The 18867-nt window shown below is 40.2% G+C and overlaps 1 protein-coding gene across 1 annotated transcript in view; it reads right to left on the bottom strand.

Moving 5' to 3' along the window:
- The window catches only part of yy1a (YY1 transcription factor a), a 48516-nt gene extending 30193 nt beyond the window's left edge, over positions 1-18323 (bottom strand). Inside the window, exon 1 of the mRNA XM_028821144.2 lies at positions 17614-18323. Coding sequence (XP_028676977.1) covers positions 17614-18157 — 544 coding nt within the window. The 5' untranslated portion in view covers positions 18158-18323. The remainder of the gene's footprint in view (positions 1-17613) is intronic.
- Positions 18324-18867: the final 544 nt, after the last annotated feature.

The following is an 18867-nucleotide window of genomic DNA, read 5'->3' as shown; positions in this document are numbered from 1 at the left end:
AAAGGCAAAAAAAAGGAAAAATGTATCTTCTCTAAACGTAGCTTTTCTTGAGAAACTTTAGTTATTTCTGTACTTATAAGTTTACTTGTTCTTCTATACTTAAAGGTTCTTAATTTCTTCTTCTGTACACCTCAAGCGTATGGTGCAGTACTTAAATAAGCACTGTTTTCTTAGAGTTGTTTCGCACACTCAAAAGGCCGTAGGCATGGTCACGGTTTAAAACCGTATGCCTCTACACCTTACACATGGCAAGGCTGTCACTAAAAGAAGAATAATGTTTACTCAAAGCTATTAGAAATGGCAAGAATATACCAATACAATTCTACTTATTGGGGTTTTAGGAACCTCCCATGGATTACGCATTGCCATCTAGTAAAATATTTATGAATCTTATATAACTAGGAAAATGGCTCTTACAGTAATAAAAATTATAAACAATAATAATATGAAGAGCACACTGCACAAGTGTCACTTTCAGATTCCCAGAATCACTTTCGGTTTCAATTTCACAGCCTGAAGACAGATTCACTTCGTTATCACTGCTGATGAGAGGCGTTTCTTATGAGACGCCATTATGAGGCTAGAAGATGCATCTACACCATTGCCCGGGTAACACTGGGGCCTGATGCCTATGCAGGATACACCTATACCACTGCCCGAGTAATGCTCAGCCCTAACACTGTTGGCACTTTTGCAGCCCGAGTAAACATTCGGTCTTATGCGAGATGCGTCTATATTATTGACCGAGTGTCACTCAGGCAAAATGCTTTTAGTACTGTTTTTACAGCCCATGTGACTTTTGGGTCTAACTCTATGGTGGTTAAGCTTATTTGTTGGTAAAACTAATTTAAGCTATCAGAAAGGTCACAGATACTCAGAAAACATCTCTTAACAGTGTTGTGCATAACAACAACTCTACATGCACATGAAAACACATCAAAAGTTACCATAGACAGGCTACAGCAGCAGAATACACTAGGGTCCTCTCTGGTCAGCTAAGAACAAGAAAACGAGACTATTGTATGTGCATGATCACCAAAACATGACAGCTGACAAATGGGAAAAATGCTGTGTGGTCTGAATAAATCTCGATTCTTAAGAGGGCGGGGTCAAAATTTGATGTAAATGGCATGAACCCATGGGTCTGTCCAGGCTTGTGACAATGGTACCAGCTGTTGGTGGTGAAATCAACATCAGTAATCTACAAAACGTTTTCTTGGCAAAACTTAAACATCTTAATACCGAGAGTGTCATGTGAATGCCACAGCATACCTAAATATTGTTGCTGCCCACATTAAATCTTTTAACAGCCATATCTACCCTTATTGAAATGGATATTTCCAGCAAGGTCATATGCCACACCACAAAGCACGCATCCATTTACTGTGATGAACAGCCTGCAGAGACCTCATACTTAATTCAAGGTGAAAGAGGCGGTTTGCAGCATGAATATGTGGTTGAAAAACAGGTGGGAACTGTGTGATGCTGTCACGTCAGCCTGGATGAAAATCCCTAAGGGAATGTTTTCCAGCACATTGCTGAATCCATGTGTCAAAGAGTTCAGACCATTCTTTGGAAAAAGGAGGCCCTTCCAGGTACTACATAGGTAATGAATGTATATATTACTTACAGTATGTCTGTTTGAGTCTTATTTTATGAAAATGATGGGGAACTACACTTACTTCTTCCTAGCAGTGCGGTTATCTATGCCAGTTCTGAAATACTGAAGGAGCAGACACCTTTTACAAAGAAAAAAACTTCCTAAAATGATAATAAATTTCTTTCAGTATTGTGGCAGACATTTTGAAATCCAGCAAAAATATAGTTTAGAGATTGCTTAATGTATCTGGAGTCTAATTTAAGTGTACTTTTAAGAGCACCCTTCCATTTTTTTTTAACTCTGTAATAAAGTATGGTGCGGATTAAAAAGCCAGTATGCCACAGACAAATTGTAATTCAAGATCAACCTTTAAAACTATTCAGTTTTAAAAAGGTCTGCACAGCACACAAACGTCCTAAATGTATAATGTCACATACAACTTACTTTTTTTCTAAGTCAGTTTCATTATAGCTATGAGTCACAAATATTTTACTGGTATCTTAAGAACGTTTTCCTGTTATTTCTTTAATGACACTTTCACATTCTCAAAAAATTATTATTATTCCAAAGTTAACAGGAAATATGAAACAAAGCTTTTAATTCCTTCTTAACTTTTGACGTCTCACAGAAATACACTAAGACAACACATTCACCATATTGATACGGATAACTATTCCTTGGAAATTTTCCATCCAGCAAAAAATTTGTATATCTACTTTTTTTTTTTTTTTGCTAGCAGTTTAAATACTGCATATGACCTCACAGGTACTTCAATTAACTTCAATTAAAATGAAACACACATCTAAAAAGGCAGTTGGAAGTGGGCCATATATGGTTTGTTATTTACTAAGCTGTAGGACAAACACTCCATAGCAACAGAGCTTAAGAGTTGTGTGCTGTGTTGTGAATTTTCAGCGGGATTAACATGACAACACCGCAGTTTTCTCTGTAAAAGCATTCAAGAGAAAACTGCAAGAGAGAGAAAGACATAAAATGAGTAGGGGTGGTGATGGCTTCAGTTTTGCAGAAGTATCGGGCGTACTAATTGATAGTATTCTTGACTTAGTAAACTCGTCATTAGATACGGGGATCTTCCCAGACTGTCTTAAGAATGTTGTAAACTAAATAAACTAAAAACATAAAGCAGACTCCTCTGCTTTTGAAAATTCTTTGTAAGTTGTGGTATTTATACTTCAAAGACCCATGATACTCTATATGGTGTTCCACAAGGCTCTATCCTGGGTCTGCTGCTCTTTTCGATTTACATGCTTCCATTAGGTCAGATTATCTCGGGGCATAATGTGAGCTACCACAGCTATGCCGATGACACACAACTGTATTTATCAATAGCGCCTGACAACCCCGACTCTCTTGATTCACTGACACAATGTCTTACTTGTGTTTCTGAATGGATGAGTAGTAATTTTCTCAAACTAAATAAAGAGAAAACAGAAATTTTAGTGATTGGCAAAAATGGATATAATGAGGTTATTAGAAATAATCTTGATGCATTAGGATTAAAAGTCAAGACGGAGGTAAAGAATTTTGGGGTAACTATTGACTCTGACCTGATTTTAAATCACATATTAATCAGATTACTAGGACAACATTTTTTCACTTAAGAAATATAGCAAAAGTTAGACCCCTTATAACATTGCAAGATGCTGAGAAATTAATCCACGCTTTTGTTTTCGGTCGACTAGATTACTGTAACGCTCTCCTCTCAGGACTACCCAAAAAAGACGTAAATCGATTGCAACTAGTGCAGAATGCAGCTGCTAGAATCTTAACTACAAAAAGAAAATCCGAGCACATCTCTCCAGTTTTGATGTCACTACATTGGTTACCTGTGTCATTTAGAATTGACTTTAAAATCCTACTTATAGTTTACAAAGCCTTAAATAATCTTGCTCCACCTTATATTTAGGAATGTCTTACACCTTACACTCCAAATCGTAACCTTAGATCTTCAAATGAGTGTCTTCTTAGAATTGCAAGAGCTAAAATTAAAAGAAGTGGTGAGGTGGCCTTCTGCTGTTATGCACCTAAAATCTGGAATAGCTCCCCAATAGGAATTCGCCAGGCTAACATAGTGGAGCACTTTAAAAAAACTGCTGAAAACACATTACTTTAACATGGCTTTCTCATAGCTTCATCTTGGTTTAATCCTGATGCTCTGTATATTCAATTAATTATCATTACTACTCATGGTATTCATATTCAAAATCCGTACTAACCCCTACTTTCTCCGGTTTTCTGGGGTGGCGACCTGCTCCACCACCACCTGATCAAAACACCATGATGTCCCTACATTGATGAATTAAAGGCCAGAAGTCCATCAAGTTCTTCCATGAGAACCCTGAATACAATGAGGACTGATCATTTATGTTAGGTAGAATGCCTAGAGGGGGCTGGGCGATCTTGTGGCCTCGAACCCCTGCAGATTTTATTTTTTTCTCCAGCCGTCTGGAGTTTTTTTGTTTTTTCTGTCCTCCCTGGCCATCGGACCTTACTTTTATTCTATGTTAATTAGTGTTCCCTTATTTTAATTCTTATTTATTTTGCCTTTTTTCTCTTTCTTCATCATGTAAAGCACTTTGAGCTGCATTATTTGTATGAAAATGTGCTATATAAATAAATGATGTTGTTGTTGTTTCCTATCTTAAGGCCCTGTCATAACACACAATTTGTCCACTGAATTTCAGCTGCAAACACTATTTACATGATTTTAGAAAGTCAGGGCAATTGCAGTGCATTCCTGTGACCCCGAGTCGTGTTGTTCGACATCTCAAATCGATTTAGTCCAAGCAATCAGAGAGACCCGCCTATAAAAGTAGACATGTCTGATTTGTTTTCAAGTGAATGGGTGAACTCTGTGTATGCAAGAGCTGACAACAACAACAACAGAGTGCTCACCCAGAAAGTGCAATGACTGCAAGACATGCCACAAAGAAGCAGGGAGAATGCATTTTGGATCTCAAACACAAGAGAGGCTCAGTCTCATCTGTCATTAGTTTCAAGTTGTATGTACCATGACAGAATGGAAAAGAGGGGGCAGAGAATGCAGCGGACTTTGCTATACCTGGAAAGCATTCCTACAGCACTGACTCTTGTCAAATTTGACATAACCTCTAACTGGATGTTGTGTATTGTGATGCCATCTTTATACGACTTAAAAGAAATGCTCCACCTAGAAAATAATTTTACCTATTACATACTCCATATTTCTTGTAGTAGTGGCCAAAAAATACTTTTAATGTCACGTTTGAATGGAGAACTAAAAGAAAAATGCTACTGACAAAACAGGAATCTTTGAGGACCAAAGCTAAAAAACTTTATCAAAACATGCACAATGCACAAAAAAAAAAAAAAAAAATTTAGTTTGCTTCTATCGTATAATCCATATGTCAGATATTCAGTCATGTACTCGCAATGTCCCAAGTACATGGATTTTGTCTAAAATATCCTCTTTGATAAAATCCCTGTGTGCGTCCAGTGTCCATGTGAGTGTCTCTTCTGGTGAAGTGCGCATGCGCGGGGCATGGTGCGATGCTTCAAAGGCCGCCTGACACGTCACACAAGACAGAGAGGGAGGGACCTATAAAATATCGCGCGGCCGATCCAATCGGATTTCGGTAAATGAGGTAAGACCTAAAACATAAAACACGAAAAATCCAATCGGGTACTGAGATGCGGAGACTAGCTTCCCCATTGTTGTGCAAGTGTTCACTCTGAGGATGTCAGATTTGCGATTAAGAAGCTTGGCCCGGGAAAGTGTAAAGTGTCAGTCATTGAAGGAGTTTTCCTAAATATACAAATTTTCATGATATTACAATACAATGACTTTTAAAAGTATATTTATTTTTGCGCACATTAAATCAGTTGCTGGGGAGAATCTGCTGATTGCCCACTGTTGTGACAGAAAATTAAACGCATATTATGGACAGCAAAGCCAGTATTACTGTCAGAGAAAATTACAGGCATTTTACGGAAAAAATTTAATGAGGTAAAAGGTCCCTTGCCATTTAATATGGACTGTTCCTACTAATGTTTATGGACTACTGTTCTAGCGTCCGTTATTGTAACGGGCTTAATGTCTAGTTATTAAACCACTTCCAGAAAATCACCTTATGAATGACTGGAAAGCACGCTTACACGAGAATGACTTTGTGAATTGAAGACCCAATTCCCCTCACATTTGCTGGTCAGGAGCCCTGCCCAGAAGAAACTCATTCATTGGCTACTGTGTCACTTAATGTCATATTGACATTACAGCGCATGGTCTCAGAGAGGTGAAGGTTTAGGGAAGAAATGTGAGTGAAAACATCATCAGGTGGGAAGTATGTCTCATCTTTGTGAATATCCAAGGTTTTGGGAGCATTGTGAGCATATGAATGAATATGTAAACTATGCAACATAATTAAACTGAGATTTATCATTGACTTTTTGATATTGTTTGCTGTTTGTTCAATGTTAATGCTCTTGTTTCCATAACTTTGTTATCACTATTCTTCATAAAAACATGAAACTGCAATTTTCTTGTGGCCATTAATAGAAACAACATGGAATGGAGTATTGTTTAGTGTGCTTTACATTACAATTTACTTATTACTGTCAGTAGTACGATAAGACCCATATTTAGTATAAAACTACCTTACATGTGTACACTGAAGAAGATTACTTAGTTGAAAAGTTAAAACCAGGGCCAGGGAAGGAAGAGACATGGGACGGGGGATTGGACAATTTAGGATTCAACAACATTTTATAAATCCATACTAGCGAATCAAAATATTTTTGGATTCCAATGAAGACAAACATGAACCACTATGGGACAGTATACCCTTTAATTTAAGAATATGCCTACAAATTAATATTCAGGAGGCACCTGGGACTGATGAAGAAAGGGACTGATGGGATGGGTGGGGTCAGGCGATTGTGGTATCTAGAAAAGAGTTCGGCAATATTTATTCATAAAACTCTATGAAAAAGACAAAGCAGGACTTGAGGGCACCTTCTACTCTGACAGGCTCAATGAATTAAGCCCATTTAGTCCTAAGTGCAGGAGACTATGTGAGGACCTATTCCAGGGTTTCAAAATTCTCAAAGGCACCGATCAAGCAGATCTAGCCAAATTCTTTTTGACTAAATGTCCAATGATGTAATTGAGGACACAAGCGGAAAATAGAAGAGAACTATTTTTAATGCAGAACACAAGGAGCACTTCTTTATCTGGAACAACCAATCGAATCATATTGTTGAAGCAGAATCTTTAGCAAGCATCGGGATAAGACATTAGGACATCACAGCTATTAGCTAAACAAACAAGCTTGATGGATTGAATGGTCTCCTCTTGTTCATAAAATGTCCTGTTTCCTAACAAGATGGCATACAATGCTGCACACAGGTAGTGGGTCCCTGAGCACATAACCAAGAGAAGCAGACCAAGATGTTGGTTGGGGAGGGTTTGGGGTTGGCACACTGCCAGCACAGCACTTCCAGGACAACAGGTGGCAACAGTGTAATCCTATCACCTGGGAAAGGTGGATCTTGATGATCAAAATAAAAAGCACCATATTCTTCTTTTGTCCAGTGTCATGCCTGCCAAAATCATTCTCATTCCAAACAAGTAACCATATTGTACTTGCATACTAGCCTGCTGTTGCCCAGGTAAGTAGAAAAGTAAAAAGATAAAAAGTAATTACAAATTATATGTTATCAAACTTTATTACCTTTGAACATGTTGTATTTAGTAAACAGCTACTGCCAGTATCGTAAAGTATCTTTGTATACAATATCATTCATTTTTTCTTCAGGTGCAAAGAACTCCAAAATGCAATAACTAACACAGAAAACATTATGGCCTGAGGCTGCGACAAAAAGCAGAGAGGGAAATGCTTGATTAAATAAAGAGTTGCATTTAATGGGTGGGAATGGAGCCTGGAACAACTATTACAGGTTGTGAAGTGCCATTTCTTTTATCAGTACATCACACTATAGCAACTCTTACCACACGCACACACTATCCCCTGAGCCAGGCCTGCCACTCCAAAGGTGATCAAAACTGAATGCTATATATTTTAAAACCTAACTTGTGGCAAGAAGTACCTGTGTGACATATTTAAAATCTATGGCTTGAAAAGAAAGCTGTACATGAAGAACAAATAAAACAGAGATTGTACTTTACAGACACACTAACCACAGTACTTGTGAAAGACATGTAATAGAAAAATTTTTAAAAAATGTGCTCTCTCTTACCCTACGTGTACCTCCAGCACCTTTTATTGGTATCCATGTACGCCTGAACCTCTCAAGAGTCTCTTTTGAGCACATTCCCTTAAAAACCTGCTTCTTGGGCTCTGTCATTATTTTCAAGGTGTCTTTCCTGCCTCCTGTCCAGTTTTATATTTGCTGCCTTTGAAGGCGACTCTCTCAGCGTCTCGCCTTTACCCCTCCTCAAGTGTCTTACACTCACACTTCTTTTTCCGCATCACCAAAGCCAAACTAAATAAATCACACCAAACCGACTAATTAGATTGTGGTGAGGGACTAGACATATTGACTTTAGTGTTTTATTATATTGTAGATAGATTGGCATGGCATTTAGTGTATACTTTATTTTCAACTATATTTCTAAACATGTATCTCATTCTTGAGTTGGACAATGGAGAGTTCAATTAAATTGAAATACTTGATCAAAGGATGAAAGTAGATGTGGACTTAATCACACACACAAATATAACTTCTGAATATAAGTAAGAAAACAAAAATACATTTGTAAATTTTCCCAGTAGACTCTGATGCTTTGAAGGTCTATGCATTCACATTCCTGTGAAATTTATTAGCAAAGCTGAGAATATGCAGACATTTTACAAGAAATATAGAGTTGGCTTAAGAACTGACAGGTAGTGTTAAACAATTATATTGTATTGCTCTTATTATGATCAGCAAGATCCAGTTAAGTAGCACAGTTCATAGTGTAATGGTTTTCTGCAAGCTTAAAATACAACTCCACTACCAAAAGCACAAATGTGAATAAAAAAGGAAAAACAAAACGCCAAAAAAAGTCAACAAGAACGGTAAATTCAGCATTTGTTGAAGATTATCAGTGTCTTTTGATGTGTGACAGGAAAAGCAACTAACTGAGTCTCTACTCACCCACTCTCACCACCAGTAACTTACATGCGAAAAGGGTTTGGTGCTCTTAAATCAAACTGAGTGCACAAGCCAGTCAATCTCTTAATAAAATATACTGCTGTCTTTGTAGTACAAAAGATAATCATGAAGCTTTATACTGAAAGCAACCAACCATGACATAGCACAAATGAAGTGTGCCATCTCCAGAAATGTGCTCAGGGTTTAAGTGACTGGAAACTCTTGGCTTGTAATGCCTTAACCACTATGCCACACTGCCTATACTTTTTATGCGGAGTGCCTTGATTTTTCCCAGTTTACCATCTAACGTCATGCAGGCTAAAACACTTCAAAAGGTATGAACTGTAGTACTTTCTACAAATAACACCAAAGGGCATGTTTCTTGAAATTAACAAATACAACGGCACCTGCAAAAACAAATACAGAAGATAAATCAATCTTCTTCTTTCGGCTGCTTCCATTAGGGGTTGTCACAGCAGATCATCTTTTTCCATATCATCCTGTCCTCGTCATCTTGCTCCGTTACACCCATCACCTGCATGTCCTCTCTCACCACATCCATAAACCTTCTCTTAGGCCTTCCTCTTACCTGGCAGCTCTATCCTTAACGTCCTTCTCCCAATATACCCAGCATCTCTCCCCTGCACGTCTCCAAACCAACGCAATCTCGCAATAAAAAAATCACTAAGAAACAGAAAAACGGGTACAATTTTTAAGGAAGTACAAGTTTTAACTGCAACCTATTTGTTAATTAGAAGCTAACTAACTTTCACAGCTAAAACTGGATATATCAATTAAAAATGGGTTACTGTTCCCATCATGTTATGTCTTAAATTCCAATATAAGATTGTTTTCCTGATTAAAAAAGGATAAGTGAGCTCATAAGATGTTCACTCTCAAAACTTAATGTTTACCCCTCTCATTTTCTTTTGAGAGCTTAAAATTGTGCATTATAAGTGCATAAAACTAAAACACAAATCTTGTTCTAATGAATGTTGGCAGGTTAAGGGATGCTACAAGGTTCACTTGATAGGTCAGTATTTGGGAATAAAATTAAAACCACAATTTTCTGGAACACAAAACCTTTGCTACCAGGTCACATTACCTAGTTCAAATTAAAATTTCTCCATATGAGAACAGTATGCTGAATAATACACACAAACTGCTAATATTCCTGCATCTTTTCTCTGAACCTATAGTGTGGAAGCCTCACCCAGCAGTAACAGACACAAGGCAGGTATTAAACCTGGATCAGACCACAAGTCTAGCCAAGATTCATGCACACATCAGGTCAATTTAGATTTAATAGTCATTTTAACCTATGTGTACAAAGGTGAATCAAAAAGTAAAGGGAATTTGAAAATTACACAATAACCACAAAGGATAGAAGCTGATGGAACACAACATGTTCTCAATAGCTTATGAGTCATTCAACAAGCACAGCACAATGAGTGCTCTGTCATTAGTCTAGTCTAGTTGAAGCCAGGGTCAAATGAACATGGATGCTCTAGATAGATGGATGGATGGAACAAACTATATTTGTCTCCAGGGGAAAACTTGGCACCACTATGGGACTGGACCATTGCTAAACAACATGCTGTAGTGAGATTTCTTTGGCCAGGAAGAAGGAAACCTGATGGAATTCACCAAAGGATGTTAGCTCAGTACAGAAGTGAAAACAGCATTACTCGCCAAAAAGATTATGAATGGACAGAAAGGTTTATAAGTGAACAGAAAAAGTGTAACTGATGAAGCTCAATCTGCTTGACCATCAACATCGTGCACACAATCCCACATAAATATGGTGAATGCCTTCATCAGAGAAGACTGATGGAATATGTTGCACATTTGGATATCAGCTATGGATTTGTACATGCCATAATGTATGATGACTTGGGACACCATAAAAATTACCCAACATGGTTACCCAAGCAGCTTACTGATCTGCACAAGCAAAAGTGAGTGGAAGTTGTGACCCAATTCCTGAAACATCTTTAAGGAGATCAGATCAGAGTGTTTTGTACCAGATTAGATTAGATCACCGAAGATTAGACATGTCTCCATCACCGTGAGCCATAATGAAGTGGACACACCAGTTTTCTCCAGTAAATGAGACATTCAAACAACAGTCCTCAGCCAAGAAAACCGTGATGACTTTCTTGTGGGACACAAAGGGTCCTACGCTCTTGCATCTTCATTCAATGACCAGTGCAACAAACTGTGCTGTGGTTAGAGAGACTCTGAAGAGCCAGGACAAGCTGGAGGGACTAGGTCTCTCGGCTGGCCTGGGAACGCCTCAGTATTCTCCCGGAAGAGCTAGAAGAAGTGGCCGGGGAGAGGGAAGTCTGGGTATCTCTGCTCAAGCTGCTGTCCCCGTGACCCGATCTTGGAGAAGCGGAAGAGGATGGATGGATGGATGGATGGATGCTCTAAACTGGCATGTGGGTTTGTTCACTGTCCAAGGTTAATTCCTGCCTTGTGTTCAGTGTTACAGGGAAAGGCAACTGCAACCCACTCCCTGAATTGGATTTTATAACATGTGCATGCACTGATATTGTCCTATAATATACATAAAATGTACTAATATGAACGATAACCTCAAATCTTGTGTACTTAGAAGTAAAAAGCCCAAGCGGACACTGCTTCACAGATGCATACAAAAATTCCAGTATAAAGTTCTACTATTTGATTGTACTTATCTAACACGTCTTTAACTACCAGCTATGGTGTCAAAAAAAATTAGGCTGCTAACTCAGTTCTCATAACATTTTCAAATCCCTCTTCATTCTGAGCACGGTCATGGGGAATCTGGTGCTTATCCCAGAAATCATAGGGTGTAAGACAGGAACAATCCCTGTACAGGGCACCACGCCATCACAAGGTGAACATACACACACAAACGAAGGCCAATTTAGCATCACAAATTCACCAAATCTGCATGTCTTCATACAGTATGAGTAGAAAACCCAAGTAGACACAGGGAGAACATGCAAACTCCATGCAGGTAAAAGCTGGGATGAGAGCCCCCATCTCCTTACTGCGAGAGAGCAGCGGTACCACTGCACCACCATGCTACCTTGCAGCAAGTCACTTACAGAAATGAGGAAATCACTGTGCCAGACATTTAAAAGTCGCTTTGAAAAGACAGAGCAAAACTAAATTTGTCAGTCAGATGATCCTATACTTAACATACTCATTTTAACATCTGGCACTTGCTACTTTTAGTAAAGTTCTGTCTCTTGACAAGTGTCTTTCTGGCTGACCCCTGTCTGGCCTATCACATTCCTCATGCATCTATCAATCTTCTAAACCCACTGGAGACTGTCATAATGCCAAGAGGTCCAAGTTGGGAAAATGGCTTGCCTGAGTGAGCAACTTTACGCCATGCAGGGCTATTACTGAACCCATGGCACAGGGAGAGGAGAAAGGAAAATACCTTTCATACCTACATATTTTACAAAATAACTAGAGGAGCTCACCAATAGCACAATCTGTCACTGAAATACTGTGGTTTTAGGAACTCTGCATTATGCAAACCTCAACAATACTAGGACAGGGGTTTTCAAACTTAACTGCCTCTGCTTGGATGTCTGCGGCCCCACTGCCGACTTGGACATTCCTAAAAAATGAAGCCCAATTTTAAAGTTTGTCTTCAAATTACCCCATGTAATTTATAAATAACTATAACTCACAATGTTCTTCTATCCTTGTTTTAAGCAGTCCAGTACCGATTACAGAGTTGCAGGTTGGGTGATTAGTGAGGAAAACACACACACACAAACAAAAATAAAATAAAAACTGGAAAAAAGTGACCTTTAAAAAACATAGTGGCGGAACCCATGACTGCGTGCTCGGCTTCGCTTCAGTTCTACTGCTCCCTTTCTGCTCTGTCTCATTGTGCTCCTGTAGCAAGACTTGACACTCAAGTCTCACCACTCCATCTCATCCTCCAGTTCCATGTCCACTGCCTGCAAGAATTTGAAGTTTCCCTCTATTAACATGCAATCCATCGCAATGGCACTTCTTAGAGTAGACTGCCTGGAAAAACGTGCATTAAAACGTAGGGGTTTTTGCAAAAATCAGCATCTAAAGAGGGTGCCGTCTTTCTAACACCCTCTACTCCCCAGTGAGATTTGCACACTGCATGTTTCTCTGCCTCAGATCCAACATGCCAGCATTACAATATTTTAACTGTGGCAAATGTTTTAGTGTGCCATCATTTATATATTAAAAAAAAAAAAAAAGATGAAACTGTCAGACTAATGCAGGAGAATATACAAGAAACAAAGACGACTTTTAACAGTTTTTAATAAATGTATCCAATGTTTGAGTGTTTACTAATATTCATTAACAATGGAAAGCTTTTGTTTTTGACAGAGGGGTCAATTTTCAGGAAATGTCACTGTTCCTTAAAACTTAATACAGCAATTGGGAGAAGCTGGAACCACAACTGTGTAGCCAAGAAGTAGACTCAAATTGACTTTCAGTTATTTTGCTCATTTTTGGCCTCAAGTAGTATTAAACTTGTGAATAGTTCTTTTGATCTGAATTCATATGTAACTGTGTAATTTTGGCAAATTAAAAATATGGAAAATTATGCTGTTTTCTCCCCATATCAAATCATACAACTGTACTTAATTTTAAAAAATTAATTAAAAAAAATGTCTCTTATGTTAGACAAATATAACAAATACACACCCACACCATATATATATATATATATATATATATATATATATAAATAAATCACTTGTTACAATCCTGAAAATACAATATTAGGGAAGGGGGAGTAAAGAAACATCACCTTCAGTTGTTTGCGCTTAATAAGAATTGGGTACTTAATTTAAGACTGAACAAATTGTGATATTTCAAAACATTCAGTTCCTGGACTGTGTATGGCAAAAAGGGGTTGACACCCCATGGCACACAAAATCTCATCATATACAGACACATGAAAAAGTGCACTCCATGGAAATTGGTGACAAATTTGAACAAGCAAGCAGTAGATCTTCATGTGCCAACACATAAAGTTGATAAACTTGAAATCAGGAATTTTCCTGGTCAATCATTCATTCAGCAAAAACATTAATACATGTAGTGGTATAATTGGGAAAAAGTAAGTACATAATTAGTCTAGTGGTGCCAGACGAAATTCTCAAACGAGAATACACATCTGGGGACAACTCATTAAAAAGTTTGCAAGGAATAGCCATGAATTCCACTGCTGCAAATGTTGTGCCCACAGGGCTTCTTCTTAAAACACCTGCACATACCACCACCCCCACACACACACTATTTCTTCCAGTGCATGCATTTTAAATCACCAGTGTGTCAGAAAAACTTAAAGCTGAGAGAAAACAAGCTAAAATTGAGGTAATCAATTCAGGAACTTGAGAAATATTTTTGTCTGTTACAATATCTTTCTGTCATTTTGACTATGCGTCACTATATGGCATAACAACAAACACAGTGTAGATAAGCATTGTGGTGTGTGGATATATTACATATTTAAAAAGCTACATGCTGGCATGGCCTGTTTGCATTTCCAATTAAACCCTAATTTTTAACTTACTTTAGTTGTTCATTTAGATATGCAGTCCTTGAGCTGAATTTGTTGGGCCAGCCAGTTCTGGACAAATTAGCAGTCGTCTGAAATCTACACTACTTGGAGATGATTTTCCTTACAATGGAATGACTGATTTCAAATAATTTGGTGATCTTTTTAAAGTCCTTGCCAGACTCGTGGGCATCCATAACCTTGTTTGTAAAGGGCCTAAGAGAGCCCTTTTGATCTTGGCATGATGACACCACACACATCAATAGCAAAGAGAACATGAGACCCTCGATATCTGTAGTTAAAATAAGACAGGGTCAATCTGCAGAAGAAGAAAGTTTTAATTTATGGTACCTAAACTGGAACACCAGATTCTAATTTTGTGGATTTGAAATGGTGATAAATGTTGAGACGTACTTACTTTTTCTACGTGACTTATCTGCAGTTTTGTTCATTTACAGTAGATTATGAACGTGAATACACAATGTAAGTTTTATGTATACTTTTTCAAGTATATCACCTTTATCTGCAGGCACTGTTTACATTAAGATCTAATGTTTGCCTGTTCAAATATATTGAAAAAAGCTAACAATCTTTATGGGGTGTACTTGCCTTTTCACACAACTATATGTGTCAACAGTCTGCTACTGTTAAGCACTTGCTTCAACGGGGGTCTGCTGGAGCCAATCCCAGCCAACACAGGGGGCAAGGCAGGAACCAATCCTGGGCAAGGCACCAACCCATAGGTCTAATAATATCCAAAATTATTCTGTCTGACCACTAATAACAGCCACCAAGAATCCAAGGTCATACTCTACTTCGCAGCTCTCGGTTTATTTTGCTGGAGAGCCCTGACCAAATGGTAGAATGTTTTTGGGAGACTCAGCTTAAAAATGTTTGGGAACCCCTGAATCGACAAACAACTTCCTCCTCTTCTTCCTTTCCCACTTCAGTGTGGTGTGAAAGAGTGTAATCAACCTTCATCATACAGTTTGGTCATGCACCAGACCCCCAAACCAGTCAAACCCATTTTCTTCAAATCTTCTTGTATACTTTATCCATCCACCTCTACTTCAGCCTCCATTGTTTTCCATCACTATTTTGTGCACATATTCACTCTCTCTCCTCATTACATATCCGTACCACTTCAGCCTACATTCCTGTACTTTCTTAAATATATCTCCCACTTTTATTGTATATCCGATTGTCTCATATCTTATGTAACTCCACATATCTATCACAATGTTCTCGTTTCAGCCAATCCCTGGACAATCCTTTCATACTTATTTGTACTCCTTTCACTCTTATGCACCTTCAGATGTGGCACTCCATCATAAGCCTTCTCCAAATCAATAAACATGATGTGCAAACCTTTTCTTGATGCTTCTCTATAAGCCGTTTTAATACAAAGACTGCAACAGTTGTTCCTTTCCCTGGCATAAAACCAAATTGTTGGCTGACATGGCACTGCTTGAACCTGAGCAGAGGACAGCAACCAAGTGTATCACATGAGTTAAGGGAATGCCATACTCGAAAAGACTCAGAGAATTAAACCTGTTCAGTCTCAGCAAAATTTCCTTCAATTGAAGGACCGAGAGGACAACAGTGGAAATTAACGGGAAGTACATTTAGCACTATAGTCCAGGATGTACTTGTTAAAGCAAAGCATTGTGGTAATCTCGTACAAACTATTGAGACTTGTAGTTGAAGCAGGAGTCTTGACAACCTTTAAGAATGATCTTGGATTACCTGGACGGCTTAGCTATTAGCCAGTCGAACGAGTCTGAAGGACTTAATGGTCTCGTCCTGTTTGTCAATATGGAGACTTCCTTCCTAAACATTCTCTCCATATCCCTCCCCCAAATGTTCATTGCGTGTGACTTCAACGTTATCAGTTTAGTTTCCACAATCCTGAATATCGCCCTCCTCCTTATAAACAGACATCAATCACACCGTTCCTCCACTCATTTGATATTCTCTCCTGTTCACAGCTCTTCTGCGTTAGATCTCACAACACATCTACTTCCGCTTCCCCTAAACTCTTCCACACTTCCATTGACATTTCATCCGGTCCTGATCCCATTCTGCATTCTTTTCAGGGCCTACTTCACTTCCTCCAACTTGATGCCGGTCCCGAGCCCAGATAAATACAGAGGGTCAGTGTCAGGAAGGATAGCCGACATTAGCCAAAAAATCACCTTCGGAAAGTTCTTAATTCACATAATTCTCGACCCAGTTTCAATGCTAGACTAATGGAAAATAATTTAGAAAATCATTATCTATTAGAGAAGGTGTCCAACTGCCCAATCACTCGTTTTAGAGGCTTTGCAAGCCTTGACAATACAAGGAAACGTGAACGTCTAACGGGACCATCAGTTTCACTTCGCCGACCCGTGCGTTATTGGAGTTTGTAGCACCATATCTCATCCTTGTGTCAAATGCTTTACATTTAACCAACTGAAAGAAATATACAACAGCAGCGTATCTAATAACACTGTAAGACGCCAGCCGGTGAAACACACACCCAGACAACGCAACAGTTCTGTGAAGGTTACCATGGTAAGCGTCGAGGCACTGATTACCGATCGATCACCGGACAGCCGTACACCTCGAGTCTCTCTTACACACCAAAGTTTAAAATTCACTCCGTATAAACGCAGTCCTAACTGAGCCCATCTCCTCTGGGCAACAGTATGCATGACTATCCGGGCAGCCCGATCCGTCTAACAGTCCGCTCTCCGTGCGTGCATGCATGTATCTCGTCTTCGAGTCAAAGCTTTTCTGACTCGGCGCCAGCCTAGTGGGTCCTTCGGTGCACCAAGCGTGTACTTTTCTGAGCACAGCCATCTGTCTCCTCCCCTTCCCTCCTCCTTCTCCCCCCACTCCTCTCACTGAGCCGTTGCTTCCTGCGAGCCAAACTGCGCCATTGCGGCCTACTCGCCTCCCCTCGCCTCGGCGGCAGCAGCGCGCTCGCACGCTCCCGCAGCCGCCGCCATCTTCCCCCGGCCGCACCAACGCCATTTTTTCGGGCCGCCATACTGGACCGGAGGGGGAACATGGCGGCGCCCATCAACACATAAAAACATGGCTTCCCTTCAAAACAAAAACAATTCAAGCCGGCTTTGCCGAACTGCACGCGGGGTTCGACTGAAAAGGCGCCCCGAAAGAGGGCCCAACTCACCACCCCGCAAAGCCAGGCCTGCACAGGAGGACAACGCCCTTGGAAGGCCCTCTTTGTTAGGCTCCACGATCAGAAACTCGAACGGCAGCAGCACTCCTGTCACGTTCTCTCAAAGTCCACACTCACCTGATGCCCACATCGTGACCGAAAACTCCCCTTCTAAGGTCTTGATCTGGACCTGCTTCTGTTCCCATTTTCTGCCGCTTGCCTCGGCTCCAGTCAGGTAACTCTTTTTGCCCGCTTTCTTGCCACTGCTGCCGCCCCCTTTCTTCATCCGCCCTCCTGACGAGGAGCTGCTTTTCCCGGCGACCGTCACCAGCGTCTGCTCGATGTACTCCTCTTCGGCCGCCGGGGCCGGCACAGGGATGAGGATCTGGTCCTCAAAGCCGTCGTCAGCCCGGAGGTCCGAATCATCCCCACCGACCACCTCCTCGCGGGTCTGCACCAGAATAACCTCCTGGTGATGGTGAACCTGAGTCGGATCGTCCGTCACCAGGGGTTGCAGAGCGATCATGGGCTGGTGGTGCTCGTCGTCGTCATCCTCTCCGACCACGGTGGTCTCGATAGTTTCCACGGGGATGGTCTCCACTTCGATCTCATGCAACTCCACGATTTCGGCCGGCATCTCCGAGCCGTCGGTCGCAATGTACAACGTATCGCCCGATGCCATATTGGATCCCCTGGTTGCTCGCTTGCGCGCTCACTCACACACACACACGCACGCTCACTCTCTCTCTCTCCTCACGCTCGCGCGCTCTCTCGCTCACTCTCACACACACCCCCACTACCACTCGTTCAACAATCTCCAGACGTCCCCCACTCCTCCTCCCCCTTCGTAGCTCTTCCTTCTTCCAGTGCGCGAATTCGGCTAACGCTCTCCTGTGCCTTGAAACCTCGCGAGAACACGCCGACAGGACTAGATTGGAAAAAGGATGATGGAGGAGCGTCAAGATCAAGCTGTGCGAATGCGGTTTTAAAGAAATCTTTGGAGTCTTTACAGGTTCTTACACTGTCACCAGGATTAGATAATACTGCTGTATGTTGGCACACTGACCACTGAAGCAAAAAGAGGGACTTTCAACTATTCGGACTGATGTTATCGCATAAGTGGCGTGGCCGCTTGTTTGAAAACTGCAAATCAAAGTAGCTTTTGTTCTATGGCTGGGACTGTTACCAGGTCAGAAAAGCAGATATTGTTTTAATTTATTGTCATAGTGGTCAAGATTATATTAAGAAAAAAATCATTAACTGTCCGTTAAAATGACGAAATTGATACACAGACTGTTGAAAAAGACCCTCAAGAAAGGGAGAGAACGAAGGCGTTGGACTTCTGTCGTTGTATTTCTAGGGATTCAGGGAGGTAACTGTGTCTTATGGTGA

This window comes from Erpetoichthys calabaricus, chromosome 16, assembly GCF_900747795.2.
Source record: "Erpetoichthys calabaricus chromosome 16, fErpCal1.3, whole genome shotgun sequence".
In the NCBI taxonomy this organism is placed as follows: Eukaryota; Metazoa; Chordata; class Cladistia; order Polypteriformes; family Polypteridae; genus Erpetoichthys; species Erpetoichthys calabaricus.
The sequence above is the reverse complement of the archived record's forward strand: the minus strand, read 5'-3'. Positions and strand labels throughout refer to the sequence as shown.